The 27,252-nt window shown below is 38.1% G+C and overlaps 1 protein-coding gene across 2 annotated transcripts in view; it reads right to left on the bottom strand.

Moving 5' to 3' along the window:
- Window positions 1-524: 524 nt before the first annotated feature.
- The window catches only part of LOC131690379 (uncharacterized), a 687,875-nt gene continuing 661,147 nt past the window's right edge, over window positions 525-27,252 (bottom strand). Inside the window, exon 5 of one of the 2 annotated variants that reach the window (XM_058976095.1) lies at window positions 525-929. In XM_058976095.1, the coding sequence (XP_058832078.1) occupies window positions 764-929 (166 nt within the window). In that variant the 3' untranslated portion in view covers window positions 525-763. The remainder of the gene's footprint in view (window positions 930-27,252) is intronic. The other variant, XR_009305571.1, reaches the window with a different exon arrangement.

Raw genomic sequence — 27,252 nt, 5'->3', positions numbered from 1 at the left:
CTTAACTGAGCACGTTTATGCTGGACAACCACAATGTCACCCAAAGGAGCCGGAAAAATATCACCGCTACTCATCATGGATTGAAATGCTGGATCAGAAGGAAGATGGTTTCCATTATCTCAAGCTGATGGGTGAAAACAATTTTAAATGCTTTTTGACTGAACATCAAAGAATCGATAAAGCACCGCAACAATTCGCAGTAAAACTAGTTTCATTCAATCGTCGCTAATGTGCTCTCAGAACACTCTCAAACACACAATAAAGAAAGGAACACTCCCCGTTTACAACCTATAAGTACAATAAATAGAATTGTTTAACTTCCATTACCGAAGCCTTCTTTCACGAAACAACTGAACAGCAAAAGCATTGAACTACTATTTTTTCTCTCAGTTACTGTTGCTGCTAGTCTGTTGCACCGGGGAAACTTTGTGAAAAGCATCTTTTCCTTCCCAGTAATTAATAGTGCTTACAAAACCCATCGAGTCTTTTTCTACACAATTCATTTTTAACTTGGCTTTGGGTCATTCACGGTGTTTGTTGTTTCTCCCTTCCGGTAGACAATGCAATGCTAGAGTTGTAGGTACGTGCAAGCTCATAAAACTGTACGAGAAGCTTTCAATTTTATTGATGGTCACTCTCAGCCGTTGCATCGTTCACTCTCCAGCATTGATGGATATTTATTTACAATTTACTTTCTAGCTCGTTATGAGTTTACCCACAAACCGCTAGCCTCGTTTGCGTCGTGGGTTTGCTGGGAGAATTGTCATCGTTTTTCGCAAATACGCGAGACAAATACCGTCGAACGAGGATGAGTGTTTGAAATACGAGGCATAACCTGTTTGTCACAAATCTTCACGCGCGAGTCGGTGGGGTTCTGGTTGGTGATGGAAGCCATATTTGCATTAGAAAGTTGTTCCAGTAGTACATACCTGTAAATAAAACGAAAATGAAAACAATAATGCATTTAGTATTATGGAGTCTTACGAAGGATTCAAAATGGAATAGGTAGTGAAAACAGTCTCCTCAACTGTTTTAGGTGATAACGCAGTGTTCAATTTTTTGACGTAGGACTACGTATTTGTTTTCGAAATGAGGGTGCACTTTGTAAATTCAACAAAAATGGTATGTAACGAAAAATGGTTCGATTTTAAACGCCCTTATTTCAGCCTTTTCACAATACATTTTCGAAATTTTTGGTTTTTGTTGACAAAATATAAAAATTTGTAACATAAATTTTTATTTTTGTGAAAAATGACAACATTTTTTTTAGTGGAAATTTTTTTGTGAAGAAGTATTTATTCCCTGTAACTCGTTTTCAGACAGTTTTGCTGTATAAAATAGAGTAACCCAACAAAAAATAATTTAAAATCATGCACGTAGAAACGTCTGCGCCCATTTAAAAAATTGCTCTTGAGTCAAAATAATCGTATTGACTGTGGAAGATGTGTAGTCTTCCTTATCGGTGAAACCTGTAAAGTTTCATCGGAATCTAAGATGGTCGGTCACGATTTTGGATATTTTTTGGACGAATCTTCGGAGAATTCCTCGATAGCAACATTATCGACGCAGAATTGATGCAGCACCCTAAAGAAGTAGTGAGGTTCTCGGCAGCGGCGACTTGTGTCGTCAGAAAAAATCACTTGAAAATTTGTCGAAGAACTACACCCTGACATTCAAGTTGGTAACCCGGATTTTATTCGCTCCTCATTCACATACTTTCAAAATGACTTAGGCTTAGATTTCAGCTGAAACTCGAAGTTTCACTGGTGTTTGAAAAAAGCGCTTTGCTGTTTATATTCGTGGTTGAGTTGAAAGTATTGTTTTCGCAGTGCATGTATCTTATGTTCAAGAATTGTTCAAAAGGAGCTCGTTTCACAGTTTTTAATTGTCTGAGGACGGTTGATGGACGGTTGCCAGAGAGGGTGTTAATTGGTGCATTTTGGCACATGGTAGTCGATTAGGTACTTAAGAATATTAGAAAACGTCATCGCACCATCATGCGCGTCGTCATTGTCAAGATTTTCGACCCATTTTATATCCAATAGCTTGCTAACGATTCAGTCGTAGTCAGCGTTTTTAAAATCGTAGAGCTTGTGACGTCTTCAAAATTCACTCCTAGGTTATCAATTAGTACAAGATGTAGTGGGAGATGATGACGCATATGCTAGACTAAAGGAGTCGGAGCAATTCCGCAGTACGAAGCGTCATCTCAGGTACATACAAAGCAGAGGTTCAATCTACGTCTATTCTCGTTGATGAAATTGTTGATTTGCAGACGAGTTGCGCTGCTGTAGCTATACAGTATATAATTGGCATTGTCGATAATCCGATATCCAATCGTAGAAATTCATTACTTGCCTTGCACCACGTCAATCCAGATAAGTTGAAGTCAGCCAGTATAACAATATCATTAGTCAGGGTGACGATCGAGGTAATTAAAGAAACGGAGGAAATATGTACATCGATCAGGTTGGAATACTTCCTCGGAGATCGTCATCCGGTCATAGTTGATCAGTCGGGCTTTTATATTATAGCATACGTTGATAAGTACACCATAACCTGATGTCTTATTGCTGTTGATGGTGTTGCGGCCACAGCGATATATATCGAATGTTGCACCAAGCAGACAGAGTAGGCGATGACGTCATAACAACAACCTGTGACCGTGAGCAAATAACTGTCCGTTGATGAATTTAAACCACCAACATTCTGGTAGTGAACCACGATATTGTTGGACGACCGATCAGGTTCAGCAGAGAACGAAGCTATCCTAGAAAACAATTTTGTAGTTACAGTAGGATTCCGTTTTTGGCAACATTTTTTTTGACGTAGGACTACGTCTTTGTTTTCGATATAGGGGTGCACGTTGCAAATTCTACAAAAATGGTATGTAACGAAAAGTGGTCCAATTTTAAACGCATATAATTCAGCCATCTAACGATAAATTTTCAAATTTTTTGCGCATATCGCCTTGATATACTTCTAAGAATGGATTCCAATTGATAAACCCAAAGATTTTTGGTATCATGGCATTAAAAATTGAAATAATGAACAACCTAGTCAAAATATCGCGCATTTACACACAGAAGATAGCGCTTCCCTAGTCCAGCACGACCTGTTGTGTACCTAACGCGCTACGCTTCTATGAATGACGTCATCATCGACTATTTAAACGGACGGATTTCGCCAGAGCAGCTCAGTTGCCTGTTGAACAGCAGGCGAAGCAGATCACTGTGCTGTGTGGTTTCACAGCCAGTGTAGCTGAGTTAGAAGTCCGTTATACTGCCTGTGGAGGTACGCTACCCAGTGAATGCGACTGTGCTTGCCGTTCAAACACTATGCTATCTTTTGTGTTGTGCTCGTTTCCAGCACACTTTTATGTATAATTATTCGCACACAAAATAGTTTGTACATGCGAGCTCCATTTGCAAACACGGTTAACATAGTGTCGTGGTATTAGTTGTCTCTTTCGCTCTACCCATCATCATCAGCGTTGATTCATTTTGCTTTGTGCGCTTGGGTTTAATGTTTGAAGCGACTGTTTAGGTAGGTAGATCTAATTTGTTACTAAATTGCACAACGAAAGTTTATTATTTACGTTCGATCAATTAATTGATTCATTTCCCCATCACGTGATTCATTTCCACTCAGCCTATAGTACTTTGATTCTACTATTAGGTACATACTATAAAGCCTATTTATGAATGAATACACTGCCTCTTGAAAACCGCTGCAAAAACGCATCTTGTCCATTTATAAAATTGTTTTCGATTCTTTTATATTTATAGTTTTGATAATGCATTCGCTATATTTGTATGCGTACTTTATGAAAGTTACAATAATGGCAAAATATAACTAGAATGCTTGGTTTATACTTGAAATGTGATTATTTTGCCTAAAATTTGATTTTTCTTCACCGGGTCCGGGTTTTTACCTCACACAATCGAAAAAAATTTACAAGCTAATCTTATGCTATAAAGCTTTAGTTCCAGATATTAGTTCGGTCACAGATTTCTGTCTTCTTTCTTCAGATCTTCTTAAATAAGTTTAATCGGGATCGATCACCTACTACAAATGAAATTACCTGAAAACCAAGACGGTTTGTTTCAATATGTAATATTCGATGTTGATTGGTTGTGATTAAACCATACGTAAGAAATATGTTTGATTTATTATTACTATAAATGTACTAATAAAATAAATATTTTACATCAAGTAGTATAGTCCTACGTCTACAGCTCGTGCAACCCCATAAGGCTGCCCCTTGTAGTTTTTCAATTGCCAAAACGGAAACCGTGCCAAAAATGGAACCTTATTTTTAAAGTTTGGATTTTCTATTTACGATTTCAAAAAATATTTCAAGGATTTTTAATTATATGTGAAATGGAATAAGATGAAAGAAAAAATAAGCAAATTTAATTTTATTCATGTTTTTTATCAAATTCAGACGTCGTATAGTGAGGCAGAGTGCTACTTTCGACGCTCAAAACCTCTAGCGCTCTGGGTATATATTGGACAGGTTCAATTTTCGACTTTTAGCTCCACCAGGCTCTAATGATTCCTTTTATGGCCCTTAGTAATTGTGCAAATTTTGTACCGATCGGTTGTGTCTACGGAGCCTCCAAAAATTTCAAAGTTTATATGGAAGTTTGTATGGAAAATCGGTTAACATTGAACATAAATTCTTAAAAAATCACCTCATCAAAAATCAATCAGAACACTATAAATTTCTAACGGTATTCTTCTACTGAACACATTTGGGGAACATTGCAAATTTATGAAAATTGTTTGAGAAAAGTTATTAATTAAAGAAACAGCATGACTTCAAAACAAGTGGATTTTATTATTAACCATAGCAACCCTGTATGAATAGCTACATTGTTATACAAGTGTAAACTAGACTTAGCACCCACCGCTCGCGTATGGCACGTATGGTGTTAAGTCAGACCGGACTAAGTGACAATAAATTGATTTCGAATAAAACGAGTTCAAAGTTTGAATCGCAGCATCCTTTACATTATAATTGGAAATTAATTTCTGCCATAATTCTTGTTTATTGTTACATATTTGAAATCTGGCAAAATTCTAATGTAGATGAAGAAATTCTCTATCCCTTACTATCATTATCTCATTTTTTTATGTTTAGCGACTTAGTCCGGTCTGACTTAACACCGACCATATGATTATTGAAAAATCCACTTGTTTTGAAGACATGCCGCTTCTTTAGTTAATAACTTTTCTCAGCGAATTTTCATAAACTTCCACGAATGTGGTCAATAGAAGATTACCTTTAGAAATATATAGTGTTCTGACTATTTTTTTATTTTTATATTTCGATTATAGAGATTTTAACCTTAAGGTCATTCGCCTCTTCGGGTTAGAAAAATCTCTAATGAAAAATTTCTAACCCTATGTGTGGGTTCGGGACTCGAACCCAGGTGCGCTGTGTACAAGCAATCGATTTACCAACTACGCTACGCCCACCCCGCTCTGATTATTTGATTGATGAGGTGATTTTTTAAGAATTTATTTTCAATGTTAACCGATTTTACATCCAAACTTCCATATAAACTTTAAAATTTTTGGAGAGTCCGTAGACACAACCGATCGGTACCAAAATTTGCATAATTACTAAGGGCCATGAAAGGAATCATTAGAGCCTGGTGGAGCTCAAAGTCAAAAATTGAACCATTCTAGTATATATCCTGGAGAATTAGCGTCTTTAGAAAAGTATCTTAGATTGAAATGATCATTATTTTGACAACTTTGGTTTTGATCTAGATAAGTAGAAACTGATCTAGATCAGTTCTACCTTTTGACAGAGGTGTTCTATCGAAAAACTTTCTTCGGAAAATTGTTTGTTTGATATTTTTAACACATGTACTGAAGACATTTATACTTATAACTTATGTAGATGGCGCTACATGACATCAAAAAAATACTCGAGAAAATGAGTTTTAATAGTTTTTTTTAAAAGTATATCTTCAAATAAATATTTTATTCCTAAATCTTCGAAAATATACAATAATATAAAAAAGCTTCAAAGAGTGATAAATGTTATCATGACATTCGCCCCTGGGATTATTTTTTCTTTCGTGAATATTAATGAACAATTTTGTTTAAAAAAGCTGCTTTGAAAAATAAATAAATTTTGTTCTCCATAACTAACCAATCGTCGATCTTCCAGATGAAATTGATAGCTTGCAAATCAAATTGCAATGTTTGAAGATAATTAGGTTTGAAAGAAACTATTTTTACATTTCTTACAAAAGAAATGTATAGGATTCGCTCAAACTTTGAAAACTTTTCCCGAGGCCCGGAGGGCCGAGTCTCATATACCAATCGACTCAGCTCGACAAATTGAGACAATGTCTGTATGTGCGTGTGTGTGTGTGTAGGTGTGTATGTATGTATGTACAAAATGTCATGTAATTATCTCAGCAATGGCTGAACCGATCTTAATGAAATTAGTTTCAAAGGCCTAACGTTGCCATTTGACACTATTATTTTTGATTTTCGATATGTTGTTTACTTTCTGAGATATGGGCGATTTTGTCAAAACGCAGCAGGTTTTTTGCAAATAACTTTCGAACGGTACAATATTGTTCCACAAACTGCACATAAATAGAAAGCTTGTAAAAATACCTTTCTAACAAGCTATAGATTGTCTAAATCCGTGCACAAGCGGCGGAGATATTAAACATTTTGTATTTTTAGTCCTTGCTTACCAATTTCCACTTATTAAAAATGAGATTGTTTCATACAGAGTATTGCTTTACTGGTGTTTTAGGGGCAAAACTAAACCGATTTTGAATTTCGGGGTATGAAAACACATCTACGTGATTCAAGGAATTCGATGTTGAGAACATTTTGTGAATTACCTTTATAATAAATGAACTATTTCTCAAAAATCAATATATAAGTTCACTTCAAAGACAAAATAATGTGTTGATAAAGAAACAGTGAGTTCTAGTATTTATTCCTTGGATTAGGCATTGCGTTCAATCATGAGGTAAATGTTGGATGGTATATCAATACACAGATCAACAAGTAATTCACCTAGTAGTGAGATAAAAGATTTCTCATATAATTATACTCGTGGCGTCACCCAAAGCAACTTTATGTTTGAAGCCCAAAAATCTAGCGAAAATTTAGCTCTTTTGCAAGATTTAGGTTATACTGGTTATGGCGCAAAAATTACTACTTACATTATTTATGATAAGAATGTAAGAATCAATATATCATAATAATATACCTATAAAAATAATGTCACTGCATTAACCATCATTTGCCATTCCTCAACCCCTCCCCCCACCATCTCTCTCTCTCTCTCTCTCTCTCTCTCTCTCTCTCTTCTATCGCATCTACCTAGCTATTTCTGTATCCATTTCTAAGTTGTGTGATAAGATCTTCTGCCAATCTGAAATATTTATTAATTGTAATTGCGAAGGTGTGAGAAAACAAAACTATTTTTTGTCTGCTGCTACATCAACTCAACTTTAATTCAATTGTATTCGAAGCCTGTACCTATACTATAATTAATGAAATTTATGGCTATATCAGAAAAATATTTGGCTTAGCGGGGTAATACGAAAGTTTGACGATGAAAATTTTCAAAAGAGACATTCCACGTGCGATATTTAAACTATTCGTATCTCTATTGAATTTTGAATGAAATATATGCTCAAAGACTGAAAGCTGAAGCCAGCAGGATTGGAATTGCCATCAACGTTTCGAAGACAAAATACATGAGAGGAAGAGGTTCTAGAGACGACAATGTGAACCTCCCATCATCCCGAGTTCGGATTGACGGTGACGAAATCGAGATGTTCGACGAATTTATGTATTTGGGCTCACTGGTAACCGACGACAATGATAACAGCAGAGAAATTCAGAGACGGATCTTGGCGGGAAATCGTGCCTACTTTGGACTCCGGAGGACGCTCCGGTCGAACAAAATTCGCCGGCGCACGAAGTTGATTATCTTCAAGACGCTGATTAGATCGGTGGTCCTCTACGGCCACGAGACCTGGACTATGCTCGTGGAGGACCAACGAAAGGTGTTGCGTACCATCTATGGTGGCGTGCAGATGGCAGACGGAACGTGGCGCAGGCGAATGAACCATGAGTTGTATCAGCTGCACATTCGTTGTATTGGTACGAACTTTCATGAAAAATAACGGATCAAAGACAAAAAATATCCACAAATTAGATCCAGGAAAAGAAGTCTCCCACAGTACCCACTCTCGATGGGGTATGCAACTACAATGTGTCTTCTAACTTATCGTCGTCCATATTTGGATATACTGAGTAGTTTGAACAATTTCTTTTTCACAGTATTGGTCTGTATAGGACTTATTTATCCATATTTCCTGCACGAGAATTCCGAACGAAACAGTTTGAAAGCTAAAAGGATGAATGGAAAGAGACTGCATTGCATAGCCTAGACATTTCACACTATTTACTTCAATGCAAATAAAAACTTTGAAATATCTACCTGTCTCATTCACGAATCGCATTCTCCCTGTCGTTCTCTGTTCAAGGGGCTTGAAAGCACATATGACCTTGTCTCACTTTACTATATTCAATTGCGCGTTATAATACTGGACCAGTAATTTCTATTCTGTACATAAATCTTTTTTTCGGGAATATGTGACCAAAAAGTAAACTTCGAATTCCAAAGCAAATTGAACGTTCCAGGTTCCTGATAACTAATTAAGGTCCAACCATAAAGTAGAAACACCATACAGTCTTAAAACGACGCCGTCAAGTAAAGAAGCATGAAAACAAAAAGAATAAAACCAAAAAACGATGGAAGCCCTAGAAAGTCCATTGCATATTTCTTAGCCTTTTCTCAGAAGATGGGATTTTCAAAAACATTTCAAAACTTGCTGATGCAATGGTTCTCAAATTCGTACAATCAATGCATTCTTTGGATTCACTCTGATCAGTTTATTCATTTTGTGCATTTTACTCATATCATTCATTTAACTTTTTTTATTCATTGTTTTCATTGTATGCATTTTATTCATTTTTTCCAGTTTATTCATTTTGTTCAGTTTCTTCATTTTAATAATCTGACTACTTTTTCAGTTTTAATCATTTCATCCAAATAATTTATTTGATTCAATTTATTTCTATATATTAATTTATAACCTTTTACCATTCTTCAATTTTTCATTTTAATCAATGCATTTAATTCTGCTAATTTATTTCTTTTTATTCATTTTATCACTTCAGCTCATTTTGTTTATTTGATTCGTTTGTTTTATTTATGCATTTCATTTATTTTTTTACTTTATTCATTTTGTTCATCCATTCTTTTTATTCATTTGATCCATTTCATTAATTTGATTCATTGTATTCACTGGATGAATTAAATCAATTTAATTCATTTAATTCATTTGATTAATTTGATTAATTTGATTCATGTGATTCATTTGATTCATATGATTCATTTGCTTCATTTGCTTCATTTGATTCATTTGATTCATTTGATTCATTTGAATCATTTGATTCTTTTGATTCATTTGGTTCATTTGGTTCATTTGGTTCATTTGATTCATTTGATTCATTTGATTCATTTGATTCATTTGATTCATTTGATTCATTTGATTCATTTGATTCATTTGATTCATTTGATTCATTTGATTCATTTGATTCATTTTATTCATATCTTTAATTTTATGCATTTCATGTTCAGTCATTCGTTTTATTTCATTCAATTTGTTAGTATGAGTCAATTTATTCTCTTAATCTTTTAACTATTTCTGAATATTATCATAATTTTTATGTAATAACCTAATCTAATTTGATTCGTGTATATTATAATTTTGATTTCCATTAATTTTTCTACTCATTTATTTAAAAACCTATTGTTTCATTTTTTGCTTTACTTTTACATTTTTATTTCGGTCGTTTTGTTGATTTCTATAATTTATTCAGTTTATTCGAGATTTTATTCGTGCAAGACTAGAAACTGTTTTCATCCCACCTCTAGTTGGGTGCCTACTTCTCGTGAGTTCTGCAAACTAATCCAATAGTGAAATGTGTAAGAAATGTCTCATCTCACTGCTAGGTGGATTAAATCGGTTTTTGTTGTATAAATCACTTGCTAACTGTTCAAACAAAAGTGATTGAAACATCAGTGCTACGGTGCTCCAATAAAAGTTCCAAAAAATTCTAGAACAATGTACTTGCGAGAAATTAACAAAAGATAATATAAGCAACCCTAGTTCTGCAGAGCCATCCTATCCTCAAATGTTTAAAAGATATCATAACAAATTAACCATTATAGATAGCCTTGTTTATTCAGCAAACTTGCTTCAATTCATTTGTGTTATTATATTGTAGGGCATTGCGCAGGTAAACTTCACACATCTAAACAGTCGATACTTTGAACACCTCAACCTTGCCAAAGACATCACAAAGATACACCAAACTATTTTGGGGGCCATCAGTTTTGTATTCCTAAATACGGCTTTGGGACGCACTATGGTCAGCTTTCGATATGTGCTGAAAATTTAGTGCCAAGTTTTGTATTGACGTCGTAATAATCCAAAGAGAAAGAGGCTCACAATGTAATTAAGGTTCGATTGAAAATTTATTCCAGAACTAGTCTTATTATGCAGTGTAGCCCATTCCTCTGTACTTCACCCTTAACCCATTCATGCCCATGTTGTTTGTGAACAACAACGTTTTCAAACAGTAATAACTTTTGATTAAGGAAAAATTTGCTCACAAAAACACATAAGGCTAATAAATATGACTATTGCCTTTCATTTAATTATTGATAGTTACAAGGACCAGTTCTAGAACTGAAGTTATTGCAATTAGTCTGATTGGATTCCGATGGAGCAATGCTGCCAGGAACAGTTTACGTTGACGACGGAAAATGAATTTTTCATATATCTTCGTTATGTTGCAATATTATTGAAAATTGATAAAACTTATCAATTTAGATTGTCTTTTGCTACACTTTCCGCGCAATTTAACTATTGTAAATATTCCAGAAGAATTGTATTGAGCATTGGAAGGTAAAAATTGAGCAGCTTCTAGCACTGCGAGGGTAGCACCTATCTTTATGGATAAAAGCTTTTCGTGTTTTTTGACCCCAACGTTTTCAAGAAAATATAGTTTCGTAACCCTACATGCACGAGAAAAAAGTTGGGTATGAAAGGGTTAAAGTGCAAAGACTATAAACTATACTATAAATATTGATTCCGTCAGACACTAGTTACACTATTACCAGTTATATTATACATAAATAATACATCTCTATACTTATTAAATACAGCACGTATAGTGTAAAATATAGGTAACCTTTAAACGCATAACGATGTTTTAAAACAACATTGCGAAAATCATCTCAAAATTTTCACAGGAATGTATTAAAACTATGAGACCGTTTTCAACAAAATTAAAAAATAATAATTTGTGCCTTTGAGGGTTAATATGACTCCCACGTTTGGAAATGAAGTCAAATGTGATATCAATTGATACAAACAAATATCAATTGCACATTTTTAAAAGACCTATTATGTACAACAAAAATGTTGCCAAAAACGGAACTCATTTGTTGCCAAAATTAGAGTGTGCCAAAAAGGGAGCATGCCAAAAACGGAATCTTACTGTATATAGAAATTTCAACCGAGTTATACATGTAAATATACAGTACAACTAAGTCGTATACAATGCGCATATATGCTATATAGGGACAAAAGTGGAGGCAATATATCTATATTGAGATAAAATTGGGTTCCAATATACGAGAGAAACTGTATGTACTTAAATGCGACTGTGGTCGGTAGTTAGTCTAATTCCATGTGGCAAGAAACAGACACCTTTTATACAATCTTATGACTCGGAACAGCACTATACCGTCGTGTGGGGCTTCTTTGCGCAGTTTTTATCATTTTTTCTATTTTGACGAATTATAACACCTTTAATAATGAATGGATTTGTAACATATCAGTACAGATTTATCGTCAACGAATTGGTTAACAAATAGAAAAGTCCAAATGGCGTTACAAAATATTATATGGACTAGCTGGGGGCTACTTTGCACACTTCTTGAATTCGATATAAAATAAAAATTAAGCAATTTTATTTAATTTTATTGAAATATCATTAATTCATACTCATATCACAGGTTTTTTCTAAAATAAAATATCACCCATTCATAGTATTTCTTAAAACGAGGGATTCATTTCAATTTATCATTTATAACGTTATTCGTCAAAAAAAAAATAACTTGAATGGGTTGATATTCGACTATGTTTTTCGGAAAGAAAAATGATGAAAAATGGTATTTTCCGTTTATCTCTGGTATGTCGGAAATGATTTTAAGAGTATTTAAAGCTTTTTTGTAATATTAATTATAAATATACATTTCTTTTGTAAGGAATATAAATAGTCACACGGTGGGATTAAAAACCTCGCAAAAAATGGAATAAGGGGCTAGCGCATTCGAGTGCTAAATTGATGGCGTACTTAGTACACAAGGTCACGTTCTCAATTTATGCTTTTTTTGAGTCTAGAATTCTGAAATAAAGGTTCAAAACCAGTTTTTTTCACGGCCAAGATCATATTATTTCGTAACCGCCGACTTTGGAGGTTTATTGTCTTCGAAGAAATTATACAATATAATACAGAGCATCTCTCGAAAAAACTAATTTTGGTGATTAATCCTCCTGTAAAAATGTATAGAGAATAAACTCAAAATATTATTTAGAGGCACAAAAGTCTTAACCGATCCTGACGTACTAACAAACGGAAAACGCCATTTTTCATCATTTTCCTTCTTCTTTCCTAATAACAATATGTTACACAGAAGATTTTGGTTTTGTCGAGCAGCATTCATCCAATCATTTATATCGATCCTCGAAGTGTTTTGTTTGTTTTGGTAAACAGTGTTAACAAAAATGGCAAAAATCATATGCAACATGGTTAAAAGATATGGCTCTACAAATGTCAAAAGTAAAATAAAACTAATAAAAGTGCGTCTGTTAGAAAATATTAAAAAACTAAAGTGTGCAAAGTAGCCCCACATATCCAAAGTAGCCCCGCACGACGGTATACGATTTTAGTAGGCTTTCGTAAAATGTGAATATAAAAGTCTTTCGACCGCCTGGGTTTTTAAGTACAAGTATTACATGAAAATATTCGTCGATAATTTGCACTATTATAGTAAAGAATCTTTAAATCTTCGCCAGAAACATCGAGGAGAATGTCACATTATATTTTAAATAAATTGTAATAATGTAAATAAATTATATACTTTTGCTTTTCTCCTACGAAACATATATACAAGTTGGCGCATAAAAACCCATTGTTATTTTTTTTATTTTTTTATAAGGATTTTTTCGACAATAGGTACCCAATAATATTGTTGGCAAAATGTATCGATTCATAGAAATAACCAAAAGAACGTCTCAATCAATCATAGGGTAAATGGTATTAAGTGGGACACGGTGTCTTTGTACAACAACTTTATTCAAAAAAAATTGGCATCTGTAAAACTTCGGGATATGACAGAATGGAGATTTATATTGAAAGTTATATTTGAAAGTAAAATTAAAATATTCTGGTGGGGGGGGGGGGTCTAGAACAACTTTTTATTTTAAAGTTTTTTGATTGAAAACTTAAGTTTTTTAATGAAATTAATTCGCATTTTTACTACTAATTGGTACTATAGACATTCAGAAAATACTTAAACTGAGAATCTGATGAACAATCTCATTGTCTACAACTTCGTAAAAAACTATAAATCGATGTAAAATCTCCCGAAAAAGTTATCAAAATGTTATCAGTTTTTAGGTGCGCAAGGCCTATGGATTAAGAAGTCAATTAACAAGGACAAAAAGTTGGGTTTAAATGAACAGTAAATTCAGATAAATTTCAATGTTTACAAAGTCCCATTCTCAGCAGAAAAAAATATATTTTCAGGTTCCTCCGGATCTTGGGCGAAAATGGCACTTTATGAACAAGGAGGTGTGGAAAGGTGTTGATCAAATTTATTCGATAATCTTACACTTTTTCAAGATCTTGATTAATGTAGTAACGGATTTTATCATGCCTTATTTATTTCTTTTCTCGCGCTAGGAGATAGCTAATGTAAACTAAAATGACCCTTCTTTCTGATCCGATCCTGCCTAGTAAAATACAATTGGCTTAAATTCAAAGCTTTATATTTGATGAACTAAAGTAGGCAGCTCGAGTCATTGTAATAAACGACGGCTTTTATTACAATTTTTGGTTGAGAATCCTGTTTGTCCTTATCAATATTAAAAGAAAGATGATTGAAAGAGAAGAAAGCTCTTTGAGTTTTGGATCCATGTTTGTTATCTTCTGGGGTAGATTCATTTCATCAGAATTTATTGATGCAGAGTTTTGTTTGTCCTCAAATTTTGTTTCCAAATCGAACACACTTCACATAATCTTCGAAAAAAGAACAAAACAAAGTTTCATAATTTCCTTTAAGAAGAAATTCCGGAGTCGTTACTCGTTGAACACGGATCACAATAGAAAACGAACAAGAAACTATCAGGCTGCACCATACATTCAGTAAATTCTCAAAGTAATACAAGTCTGTTTCTTGAAGATTTCCCTCATAATATGGGATAAGAGCAAAGACCACATATCAAAAAGAGAGTTGCCAGTTCAGTTCAGAATCCGGAGACATTAACAGCAACATGTGTTTCGAGTATAGGTGATACTTTCTATATCTACTTTTATATTGAGATCGCTATCTTCGTACAATAGACAATATCTTTATTTCTTTGCGGTTTCTGTTCAATGTACTTTCCCAAAAGTTAACAAACTTGAACGAACGAATCGAATTATTTTTCTATCCTTCATGAAACTGTCAAATAGGATTCTCAATGGAAATCAAATCAAATGTCTGAATATCTAATCGAGTTTGATCAAATATAATGTTAAAATTTAGTTTTCTCCTTTTTTATTTCGACTATGTTAATCAAATTTTCTTTTTTACATTTTAACGACATTCAATTAGCTAGAAATTACTGGGTAGGGAAAGTTATGAAACTTAGAGCCATAGTACTCAAGTGAGATCAAGGATGTGAAGTAAACAGATCGGAAAACTAGAAGTGGCAGGGTCATTAGAACAGGCTTAATATCGTACGGGCTTAATCTTTGTCTTCTGTTAATGAGGGTCGAGCTTAGGCAGAATAACTACGAATCACTCGAGTTCACTAACATGTGTCCTGATAAAGGTAGACGTGTCTATCTTTACCGTGACAACCGACGCTTGTCACCGTAAAGATAGCTAACGAGCAAAAAGGTTGATTCAAGATTACATCAAGCATACTCCAGAATGAGTGAAGAAATAAAATAGAAGAAACAAATATACCTGTGACAGCAAAAAACTGTTTCATTTCGCTGTATTACCCAGCATCTTTCAAAAGAGTACTAATTTTGTTCAATTTTTTCTACTCTTCTATATATCTCCTTGCTCCTAAAATATCATTGGTGCGCATAAAACGGTGGAATCTGGAATTATTTTTTTTTTTTTATTCATTTCGTTTATTTGATAGGCACAAATGCGTTAGCTTGGCGGTGCCAAATGCTTTTGTTTTTACATTTTGGATATCTTAAAACTAGGAGGTTACAATGTTGAAATATTTTTTTTTACAAAGGAAAAGAAAGTTTACAGCTATCTTAAGACTAGAAATAAGATTCAATATACAAAAGAGGGCCAAAAGATTTTTTTATGAAAAAAATTTAAAACAAGGGATTCACTTTGATATACAAGAGGGGGAGTAATAGTATTTTACGAAATATTTTACGGTTATCTTAAAACTAACAATATAGTTTAGTACACAAAAGGGGGAACAAATATTTATGAGAAATTTCACAGAAATCTTAAAACTAGGGATTCAATTCTATTTACAAGATGGAGGACAAGAGTTTCAATAAAGAGTAAAAATTATAGCTATCTTAAAACTAGGAATACAGAATACTAATTTGAATTTTTTAACTAAAACTTATGCTTGGTCAAGATATTCAAAGGGTGGCTTATTTCCGCATCAGTGTAGCAGCAGTTGTATCAAAGACAGGGGAGAGACAGGGAAAGAAGAGCAAAACTTGCAACTTTCGCTCGAACGGCGGGGGGGGGGGGGGGAGGGAGATCAGCGTATCAAATTTGCGCCTCAGTCTAGTAAGTCGTCGAGTACCGGATTGGCGGATGGTATTCTTCGGACCCGCGGGGAATCCTTCAAAAGTCATCGGACCTCGAGTCGCTCTCGCTTCAGTTTCCTTCTATGCAGGCGTAGTGGTAAGGGCGACGGCGGTTACATAGTGGCACTCTGGAGCTGATCGGTTCCACAAGGCAGGAGGAAACTCTAAAAACGAGAAATAAAAGAGAGGGGCTAAATTGGGATATTTATCGTTTTTATGAAGGTATAAATAAGGGACATATAGGGGAAATCACGAGTTGCCAGCATATCTCGGACTGGTACATTGGGTGGTCTACCTCGGGCCCGAAGGGATTCCTTTAACTGAGACCTGGCGTCACAATACCCGGCGCACACCCAGACAACGTGTTCGATGTCGTGATAGCCCTCGTCACAAGCGCACAGACTACTCTCCGCAAGCCCAATACGCCGCAAATGCGCATCCATGGTGTAGTGATTGGACATAAGTCGGGACATTACACGAATAAAATCCCGACCCACATCCATCCCCCCGAACCAAGGCTTCGTTGATACCTTTGGGATAATCGAATGTAGCCATCGTCCAAGTTCCCCATTGCTCCACGAGGTTTGCCAACTGTTGAGCGTCCTCTGACGACAAATACTAAAAAATTCATTGAAGCAGATTGGTCTTTCGTATATGTCACCATTTAATGCGCCCACCTTTGCTAATGAGTCGGCCTTTTCATTGCCCGGGATAGAACAATGAGAGGGGACCCAAACAAAGGTAATCTTATAAGATTTTTCAGATAACGTACACAAGGACTCCTGTATCATCCCCAGAAAATACGGGAGTTGCTTTTTTGGCTTCACCGCACGAAGAGCCTCGATAGAGCTGAGGCTGTCCGAAACGATGAAGTAGTGATCTGTGGGCAGAGTGTCGATGATCCCAAGGGTGTACTGAATTGCAGCTAACTCTGCGACGTAAACTGAAGCGGGATCATTGAGCTTGAATGAAGCGGTGATAGTATTGTTGAAGATACCGAAGCCAGTGGACCCATCGAGATTTGATCCGTCAGTGTAAAACATTTTGTCGCAGTCGACTTCTCGGAATTTATTATAAAATATATTGGGGATCACCTGCGGGCGTATATGGTCCGGGATTCCACGAATCTCTTCCTTCATGGATGTGTCGAAGAATACATTAGAATCAGAAGTATCTAGGCAACGGACACGGTTGGGAGTATATGAAGAAGGATTAATGCTCTGTGCCATGTAGTCGAAGTACAAGGCCATAAATCGAGTTTGAGAATTAAGCTCGACGAGCCTCTCGAAGTTTTCAATCACCAACGGGTTCATAATGTCGCATCGGATGAGCAATCGATATGAGAGTTCCCAAAATCGATTTTTTAGCGGAAGAACACCCGCCAGCACTTCGAGACTCATCGTATGGGTCGACTGCATGCAACCCAAGGCAATGCGCAAGCAACGGTACTGGATTCTCTCCAGTTTGATGAAGTGTATGTTCGCAGCGGAGCGGAAACAGAAACACCCGTACTCCATCACCGACAATATCGTTGTTTGGTACAACCTGATCAGGTCTCCTGGATGAGCACCCCACCATGTTCCAGTTATTGTTCGGAGAAAATTGATCCTTTGTTGGCATTTCTGTTTCAGATACCTAATGTGACATCCCCAGGTACCTTTAGAGTCGAACCAGACCCCGAGATATTTAAATGTGAAAACCTGGTTGATCGTTGCACCCATTAATAAAAGCTGGAGTTGCGCCGGCTCACGCTTCCTAGAAAAAACAACCAACTCAGTTTTCTCCGTGGAGAACTCAATACCCAGCTGAAGAGCCCAAGCAGACAAATTGTCCAAGGTATTTTGTAATGGTCCTTGCAAGTCGGCAGCTTTGGGCCCTGTAACAGAGACCACCCCGTCGTCTGCAAGTTGCCTTAGCGTGCATGAATTGGCAAGACAATCGTCAATGTCATTCACGTAGAAATTGTAGAGCAGGGGACTTAGACATGAGCCCTGGGGAAGACCCATGTAGCTAAATCGCGATGTTGTTAAATGCGAAAAGTGCATGTGCTTTTCAGACAACAGGTTTAGCAAAAAGTTATTTAAAATTGGTGAAAGACCATGCTGGTGCAGCTTCTCTGAAAGAATGTTGATAGAAACTGAGTCAAAAGCCCCTTTAATATCCAAGAAGACTGATGCCATCTGCTCTTTGTTAGCATAGGCCATTTGGATTTCTGTAGAAAGCAACGCAAGGCAATCGTTCGTCCCTTTGCCTTTGCGGAAGCCAAATTGTGTATCTGACAGTAAGCCATTTACTTCAACCCAATTGTCGAGGCGAAACATGATCATTTTCTCGAACAACTTCCGAATACAGGACAGCATTGCAATCGGCCGATACGAGTTGTGGTCGGAGGCTGGTTTTCCTGGTTTTTGGATGGCGATGACCTTCACTTGCCTCCATTCATAAGGGACAATGTTACCCTCAAGAAACTTGTTAAATAAATTCAACAGGCGCCTTTTTGCAGTGTCAGGCAGATTCTTCAGCAAGTTGAATTTGATTCTGTCTAACCCTGGGGCGTTATTGTTGCACGATAAGAGAGCAAGTGAGAACTCCACCATCGAAAACGGTGTTTCGTTCGCGGTATCGTGAGAAGACGCGGCGCGGTACGTTTTCTGTACCGGGACAGAGTCCGGACAGATCTTCTTGGCGAAAGCGAATATCCAACGGTTTGAATATTCCACGTTCTCGTTGGTACTATTATGATTACGCATACGTCGAGCCGTACCCCAAAGAGTGCTCATCGCTGTTTCTCTCGTTAACCCGTCGACGAACCGGCGCCAATAACTGCGTTTTTTGGCTTTCATTAGACTCTTCATTCGCCTTTCTAACGACGCGTACTGTTGATAGCTAGCGGGTAACCCGTCTTCCCGGAAGGCCTTATATGCAGTGGACTTTTCCGCGTACAGCTCTGAGCACTCTTTATCCCACCACAGGGTGGGAGACCGTCTATGGGTATTCGCGCTGGGTACTGGTTTAGTCTGAGCTTGATTCGCACTGTCGAGAATCAAGCCAGCCAAAAACCTGTACTCTTCCTCCGGAGGAAGTTCTTGAGTGGATTCGATTTTAACGGATATCGCGGTCGCGTAACTCTTCCAATCAATGTTCCGTGTGAGGTCATACGAGGCATTGATTGTTTTCGATGGTCTTGAACCGTTAGCAATTGAAATCACGATAGGCAAATGATCGCTACCGTGGGGATCAGGGATCACCTTCCACATGCAATCTAACTGTAGCGATGTCGAGCAAAGCGATAAATCCAACGCGCTTGCGCGTGCTGGTGGTGTAGGAATCCGCGTCATTTCTCCCGTGTTTAAGATGGTCATGTTGAAATTATCGCAAAGATCTTGGATTAATGTTGATCTATTATCATCATGAAGACAGCCCCATACCGTACCGTGCGAGTTAAAGTCTCCCAGAACTAGCCGCGGTGCCGGTAAGGATTCCGTGATATTACAAAGCGTTCGGTGCCCTACCGAGGCTCTAGGAGGAATGTAGATGGAAGCAATGCAAAGGTCTTTACCTTTGATTAAAACTTGACAAGCGACAATTTCAATGCCTGGTGTCGAAGGGAGGTTAATTCGGTTGAAAGAATAGCACTTTTTGATCCCCAAAAGTACTCCTCCATAGGGGTTTTCTCGATCCAGACGAATTATATTAAAGTCGTGGAAGTTGAGATTTATATCGGAAGTTAACCAAGTTTCACATAATGCGAAAGCATCACATTTTAAACTATTTAGTAAAAATTTAAAGGAATCGATTTTCGGGAGGATACTTCTGCTGTTCCACTGTAGAACAGTGATCGAATCGGTGACCTCGTTCGATGACTTAGCCATCGAAGGATACGATCGCTGCAAGGAGGGGCCATTTAGTAGTCAACTGCTTCAAAAATGTTTGCACTATAGGGAGAAAACGTATCAGAAGGCTTTTAAGAGGATCAGTAACATTGAAAGCTGTGAAAATTAAGTCCACTATGTCAGAAAATTTCATTAGTCCGCTACTGGACTGAGTATTTGTTTGAAAAAAGGGGACACTTGGGGTTTTGGATGTCCCTGGAAGTGGTGGGTACTCCTTGTTAGAATTAATATTTCCAAGTCCTGGAGCAAATTGCTTCGGCTTTTGCGCATCACTTCCGTTGGATTTATTGGTTGTAGATGGCGCACTCTGAGTGGACGACACCTTGGCACCCTTACGAGGCAATGTAGGGGAGGCTGGATTTCTCCTCTTCCTGGATTCCCCTGGGTTAACCAAAGATGTTCCCTCTCGTGGGTCGTCAGATTCTTGCTCAACGTTAGCCAAACCAGCATAGGGATTTTCGGACAGGACAGATGGCGAAGCATTCTTTAGCATTTCTGCATAAGAACGCCTTGAGCGTTCCTTAAGGGAGCGCTTAATTTTATCCCCGCGCTGCTTGTACGCAGGGCATGATTTAAGAGCATGTGAAGGGCCCCCGCAGCAAATACACTTTTCAGTTTCTTTGTCGCAAGAGTCATCCTCATGCTCTCCTTCGCATTTGCCGCATCGTTTCTTATTTCCACAATATGTGGCTGTGTGGCCCAACTGCTTGCAATTGCTGCAGCTCATGACCCGCGGTACAAACAGGCGAACTGGTAGGCGAACCCTGTCAAGGAGGATGTAGTTGGGAAGAGAGGACCCGGCGAATGTCACCCGAAGCGAGCCTGATAGAGAGTAGGTAGTCTTACCTCCCTCGGTGTTTGCGGTATACAATTGTTTGCATTCTAAGATCTTAATCTGTTCAAGAGAGGGGTCCTTAAAGCAGCCAACCCCGTGCTCCAACAGTTCTTCGCATTTCAGGCCCGGTTCGGACACTACCCCATCGATTTCACAGGCCACACAAGGCACGTACGCTTTAAATTCCCGCGTAAAGCGCTCACAGCAAGCAATCGCGTTTGCCTGGCCGAGATCACTCACTAGAACACGTATCTTGTTTGCCCGAACACGTGTTATCTGAGTTACGGCCGGGTAATTAGCAGTCAGATCTCGAGAAAGTTTTAATATATTAACCGGTTTCTCTCCGGTCCGAAAATATACCACCCATGGCCCAGAGGAACCTTCTGGGTACTGCTTTATACGGGGAGCAATGCGAGTATTAGGGGGATCAGGGACTTCCATGATTGCATCAGATGGTATTTCGCCCTCGGCCATTTAAGCACGAGGGCAGTGCGTTATATAAACGGGAATGTGTCTTATTATTTGATTACAAGGTAGAGTAAAAGTAGGGAAAAGGAAAGAAAGCAAACGAGGAAAAAAAATAAAGCAAAACTTATCTGCAAACAACGTCGATTGTTCCGCACCAGCGAAAACAATGTACTGGATTTACTGTCGGCACCAGCAGAACGGCTGCTAACGAACGAACAAAGGATGACCTTGACTCACTAAAATTTACACACCGAGCACCACTGTGAAATATAACGATCCGTTCCGTTCAAAGGTTGGGAGACGTATGAATCTGGAATTATGTTTTTTCCGCTTAAAGGTGGGACTTTGCTAGCACTCAGGTTGTTCTGAGCACACTGTTAAAATAAGGCAAACCATTTTTTTACAAATGGATTTTTTTTGGAATAAAGCTTCTTAACCAATAGGTCCCGTGCGAGTCTAGAAACTTTGATAAAAATTTAATAGCTTTCTCTGGCGATTTTAGATCGCGATGTAGTTTTCTACAAAGTTGCATAAAATGAGATTGTCCATCAGATTCTCACTTTTGGTAATATTTAAATGTCTAATGTACTACATATGAGAAAAAATGTGAACCAGTTTCATTGAAAAACCTAAGTTTTCGAACAAAAAAACTTTCAAATAAAAAGTTGTTCTGGAGCCCCCGACAGAATATTTTAATTTTACCTTCAAATGAAAAGGAAAAGCCCATTATATCACATGCTGAAGTTTTAGCGATGCCGATGTTTTCGAATAAAATTGTTCTACGAAACACACCGTGGGGACTATATGTTGTTTATTACCTTCACCAACAGGCCCCTTGGCCCCAATGGTGGTTGCTTAAACTAATTACATTTTAGTATTGACAACATTTTCACTTTTATCGCATTCCGCGTCCTGTTGAAGTCAAAGGCCGTCGCCACACTGTTAAAAATTCATTGGAGTCCGGTAACAGCGCTCTGGCAACCATAGTTGGTTCTCCTGAACGGAACTCGCAGAAGAGAGTTATTACGTAGAGCTCGAACGCGGGCTTGAAGATCCAGACGTCCGAGGATTGTAAGGCAATCCACTCTGGCAGAGAGTAAGTCCGAGACGAACAGGGCTCGAGAGCAGTCCCTCCGAATGCTGAGTTTATCGAGGTGTATTAGCTGGCAACGGTTTTCATAGCTCGGCAGCTGAAATCTGTTTCGCCATGGGAGATGACGAAGGGCAAAGCGTATGAACCTGCGTTGGACAGCCTCGATTCAATCAATCCCGTTCTGGTAGTACGGATTCCAAACAGCTGAACAATATTCTAACGTTAAGCGGACCAACGCGCAGTAAAGCGATTTAAGACAATATACGTCCCTGAAGTTTTTCGCTGTTCGGAAGATGAACCCAAGCTGTCGTGATGCCTTATCCACGATGTATGACGTATGTGGTTTGAATGTTAATGCCGAATCCATGATGACTCCGAGATCTTTGATGTGAGAGTGTCTTGGAATGCTCGAGCCGAAGAAATGGTAGTTAAACTTAGTCGGTTGGCGTTTCCGCGTGAACGTAACGATTGAGCATTTGCTCGGGTTTAAAACCATTCTGTTTAGATCACACCACGTACTAAAGCTGTTCAGTTCCCTCTGAAGAAGCTCGGCATCGGTTTTATTCCGTATTTGTTGAAAAATTTTCATGTCGTCGGCGAAAGAAAGGCGGGGTCCTTGTAATGTGAAATTGACGTCATTAAAGTAGAGGAGGAATATTACTAGACCGAGATGGCTTCCTTGTGGTATGCCGGATGTAGCGAAGAATGGTGCAGATAGACAGTCCTTAATGCTGATTTGGAGTTGCCTTCCATCGAGGTAGGAACGAAACCAGCGCAGAAGTTGTCCATGAATGCCGAGTTTGTCCAGCTTCGCTATTGCGATATCATGGTTGATTTTGTCGAAGGCCACAGATAGATCCATATAAATAGCATCGGTTTGCAATCCGTCAGCGAATCCATCCATTACATATGTTGTGAACGAAAGCAGGTTTGTCGTTGTCGATCGTTTAGGCATGAAACCGTGTTCGTCATCTGCAATGTAGTGTTTGCAGTGAAAGAAAATAGGATCTAACACAACCAACTCGAACAGTTTTGATACAGCACTTAAGCACGAGATTCCCCGATAATTGTCAATGTTCGATTTGTTTCCTTTTTTATGAACTGGAAACATGTGCGCTGCTTTCCAGCAGGAAGAGAATGTACCAGTAGTGAGTGATAGCTCGAAGACTCGCCGAAGTGGTTCAAGAAGCCCGCTGATGCACTTTTTGACAAAAATCGAGGGAACACCATCTGGACCCGGGGAACAAGATGCTTTCAGTTTGGCATTTGCTGCAAGAATGGCAGCATTATCTACACAAATTCGGTTGATGGTTCGTCCTAGAGAAGGAGTTAAATTAGCAGCGGCAGCGACTTGTTGTGGCGGCAGGCGCTCGTTTGAAAAAACGCTTGAAAATTTGTCGGAGAACAGTTGGCAAATTTCCTTAGTATCAGTGCCTAAAACTCCATTAAACGACATACAAGATGGCAAACCGGATTCTTTTCGCTGCTCGTTAACATACTTCCAGAACGACTTGGGCTTGGATTTCAGTTGACGCTCGACGTTTCGCTGGTGTCTAAAAAAGGCGCGTCTACTTTGTTGTTTGTATTCGTGGTTGAGTTGAAAGTAGTGATTTCGTAATGCAAGTATCTTATGTTTCGAGAATTTTTTAAATCCAGCTCGTATGGCAGATTTTAAACGTCTAAGGACGGTTGATTGCCAGGGAGGGTGTTCATCGGAACTAATTGTTCGTTTTGGCACATGGCGGTCGATAAGGTAATTAAGAATACTAGAAAACGTCATCGCTGCTTCGTTCGCATCGACAATGTTAAGATTTTCGTCCCAGTTTATATCCAACATATAGACGATAGAGCTTGAGACGTCTTCAAAATTTACTCCTAGGTTACCAGCGAATACAAGATGTAGTGGGGGATGATGACGCACCTGCTTGACTAAAGGAGTCGGTGCAGTGCAGCAGTAAGGAGCGCAGTCCTGGGCACTTACAAAGCAGAGGTCCAATGTACGTCCATTCTCGTTGGTGACATTATTAATTTGCCGAAGAGTTGCGCTACTGTAGTTGTCCAAAATACAACTGGCATTGTTAATAAGCGCAGATTTTTCGATATCCAATCGTAGAAAACCATTACTTGCTTGGCACCACGTCAAGCCAGGTAAGTTGAAGTCGCCCAGTATAACGATATCATCAGACGGGGCGGCGATCGAGTCGATAAAAGAAACGGAGGAAAGATGAACATCGATCAGGCTGGAATCACGAATTCTGCCAGGTGGAAAATACACAACACACAGGAACAGATTGCGATCGGCAAGTTTCACTGATATCCACACTTGCTCGGAGCTCGCCCACCGGTCATCGTTGATCACTCGGGCTTTAATACCACGTCGAACGGCGATAAGAACACCACCGCCTGATGTCTTGTGGCTGTTGAGGGCATTGCGGTCACAGCGGTAGACATCGAATGTTGAACCAAAGACCAGGCGAGACAGAGTACGGTTGTCGAGCCACGTCTCGGTCAAGGCGATAATGTCGTAACAGCAACCCGTGGTCGCGAGCAAACAGCTGTACGTTGATGAATTTAAGCCACCAACATTCTGATAGTAAACCTCGATGTTGTTGGAGGACGGATCAGGTACAGTAGAGAGCGAAGCCATGCTGCCATGTAGGAAGATCCTTTCGTCAATCCCACGAACAGTATCGGAACGGTTCACGGTCGCCTGGTCGACTGTGGTGAGGGATTCGAGGCATCCCGAATCAACTGCGTCGTGCCCCAAAATACGACTATCGTCGTCGTCGAGAGAAATGGTTGGCATCTGATAACAAGATGTCGGAGCAAAAGGCAAAAAACTGGAAGCGAAGAATACATCAGCGCTTGAAGTGTTCGGAACAGATGTATACTTGCCATTTGCGGCAGGTTGGAAGACCCTTTCACCCATCCCACACACAGGACCGGGACGACTGATGATCGCTGGCTGCAAGTGCTCGACTGTGGCGGGGGGATCGAGGGCTTCCATAGTGCCAACTGCGGTGCGTCCCAGTATGCGTTGGAACCCGATGGCGGAATGTAGAGAGCAGGAACGGGGTGGTAGCAGCTTGCGGCGAGAGTCGTACGGTGAGCTAGAAGCGTGAATCGGTTCAACCGTTGTATAGATAAACTGATCAAGATTGGGATTATTTGAAAAAATGAGACATGAGCTATTGAAATGAAGTAATGCGCCAAAAACACCACATACTGCAAAATTTAACGTATTTCAATCAATCTCCCATGGTTACAAATAGCTAAAAACATTTCTAAAATACCAAATTTTCCGAAACAAAACTACTTCCGTTTATGATACATTATGTCGTGACAAGCTTGCTTATGATAAAACGCTGGAAAATTATTTGAGTTTCATATATTCTAATGTGAGCAAACATCAGTACAATTTCATTTAAATAGATCAAAAATACTACGGAAAATGTCATGAATTTTGATTTCAAATGAAGTATAATTAAGGATTCTTTATATTAAATCGCCCTATATATAATCGTCATTGAGAGCACCAGTTTCAGCTATTCACTCCTAGAGGAGGTATTTTTGGAACATTTTGTTATGAAGAAAATCTAAATTCGGGGATAACCCCGAATGTTGTGACGGGAAAAATTTCTAATTTGCTTTTGGCATGTTACTCTCGATATATTTCATAGAAATTTTAGCTTTAAAACCCATTAAATCATTTCCAAAAAAATCCTAAAAAAATATTTTTAGTTCCATTCAAGATAAGCACACTCTCTCTCTCTCTCTCATGATCAATATTCTTCAGTCAGTAAATTTGTTATTCTGGCTCCAATCACAGTTTAATGTGAATTTCAATCTACAAATTGTCAAAATAATTAGTTTTAACTGTCGTCTAATACGTGTTTGCTGAAATATTTTTCTAATTATATACCGAAATCGAGATATGTGTTGACGATACTGCAGGAAAATCAACAAATTGTCCTACCCTATTACCTTTTTCAAATTTTACTTTACGGTATACTTTAACTTTAACATGCTTCGAGTTCTGTGAATACTATCCACGATTTTCATATTTTTGTTCTGTTAACTTACTCAAGTAACAAATGAAGTTTTATAGCATGCTAAAAGTGCAATCTAAGTTTTATGAGTGGCTATAAAACTGCCATAAAATCTCAATTGTTACTAGGGATAGGTACCTGTAGGGTTCATCGCGGTGCAGATGCTGGTGGTAAATGGATTGTCCGCACCGCAATCTCAAAGAAATAATAAAGACCGCTTGCCACAACCGCACTGTGTTTATCGCACCGCATCGCGCGGTAATGCGGTAAAATATTGTCATTCCTCTAAATACTAGCGTAGCTCCAAATTCCTACGAAATGTAATCGAATTTCATAATTATACATACAGAAATGTCCTTCCGCTGCATTTCATTTTATCTATCCTTCAGTTAATTGACAAAAATGGAATAAAAGTGTAATGAGTAAGGAAGTTGTTTATGTTTTTCTTTCATTTTTCATATTTTCAATGAAAGTGAAATGAATGTATTCCGCATTTGCAATTCTGTTTTCATTCTTCAAGGAATTTAAATGTGAAATGCCGGTACTTCTGTGTAATAGTGCATATCCCAATAGCGTGGTATGTACTAAATTTCATCAAAAAACGATGACATATTTGACGTAAAAAATCGTTCCAATCAGGAATTCATTCAATCTCAGCCAGTACAGAGTTATTGAACATTACAAAAACTGCAAAAATGTATGATTCGCAGCATA

Source organism: Topomyia yanbarensis, chromosome 3 (assembly GCF_030247195.1).
Source record: "Topomyia yanbarensis strain Yona2022 chromosome 3, ASM3024719v1, whole genome shotgun sequence".
In the NCBI taxonomy this organism is placed as follows: Eukaryota; Metazoa; Arthropoda; class Insecta; order Diptera; family Culicidae; genus Topomyia; species Topomyia yanbarensis.
Note: the sequence above shows the minus strand (reverse complement) of the source record. Positions and strands in the feature narration are given on the sequence as shown.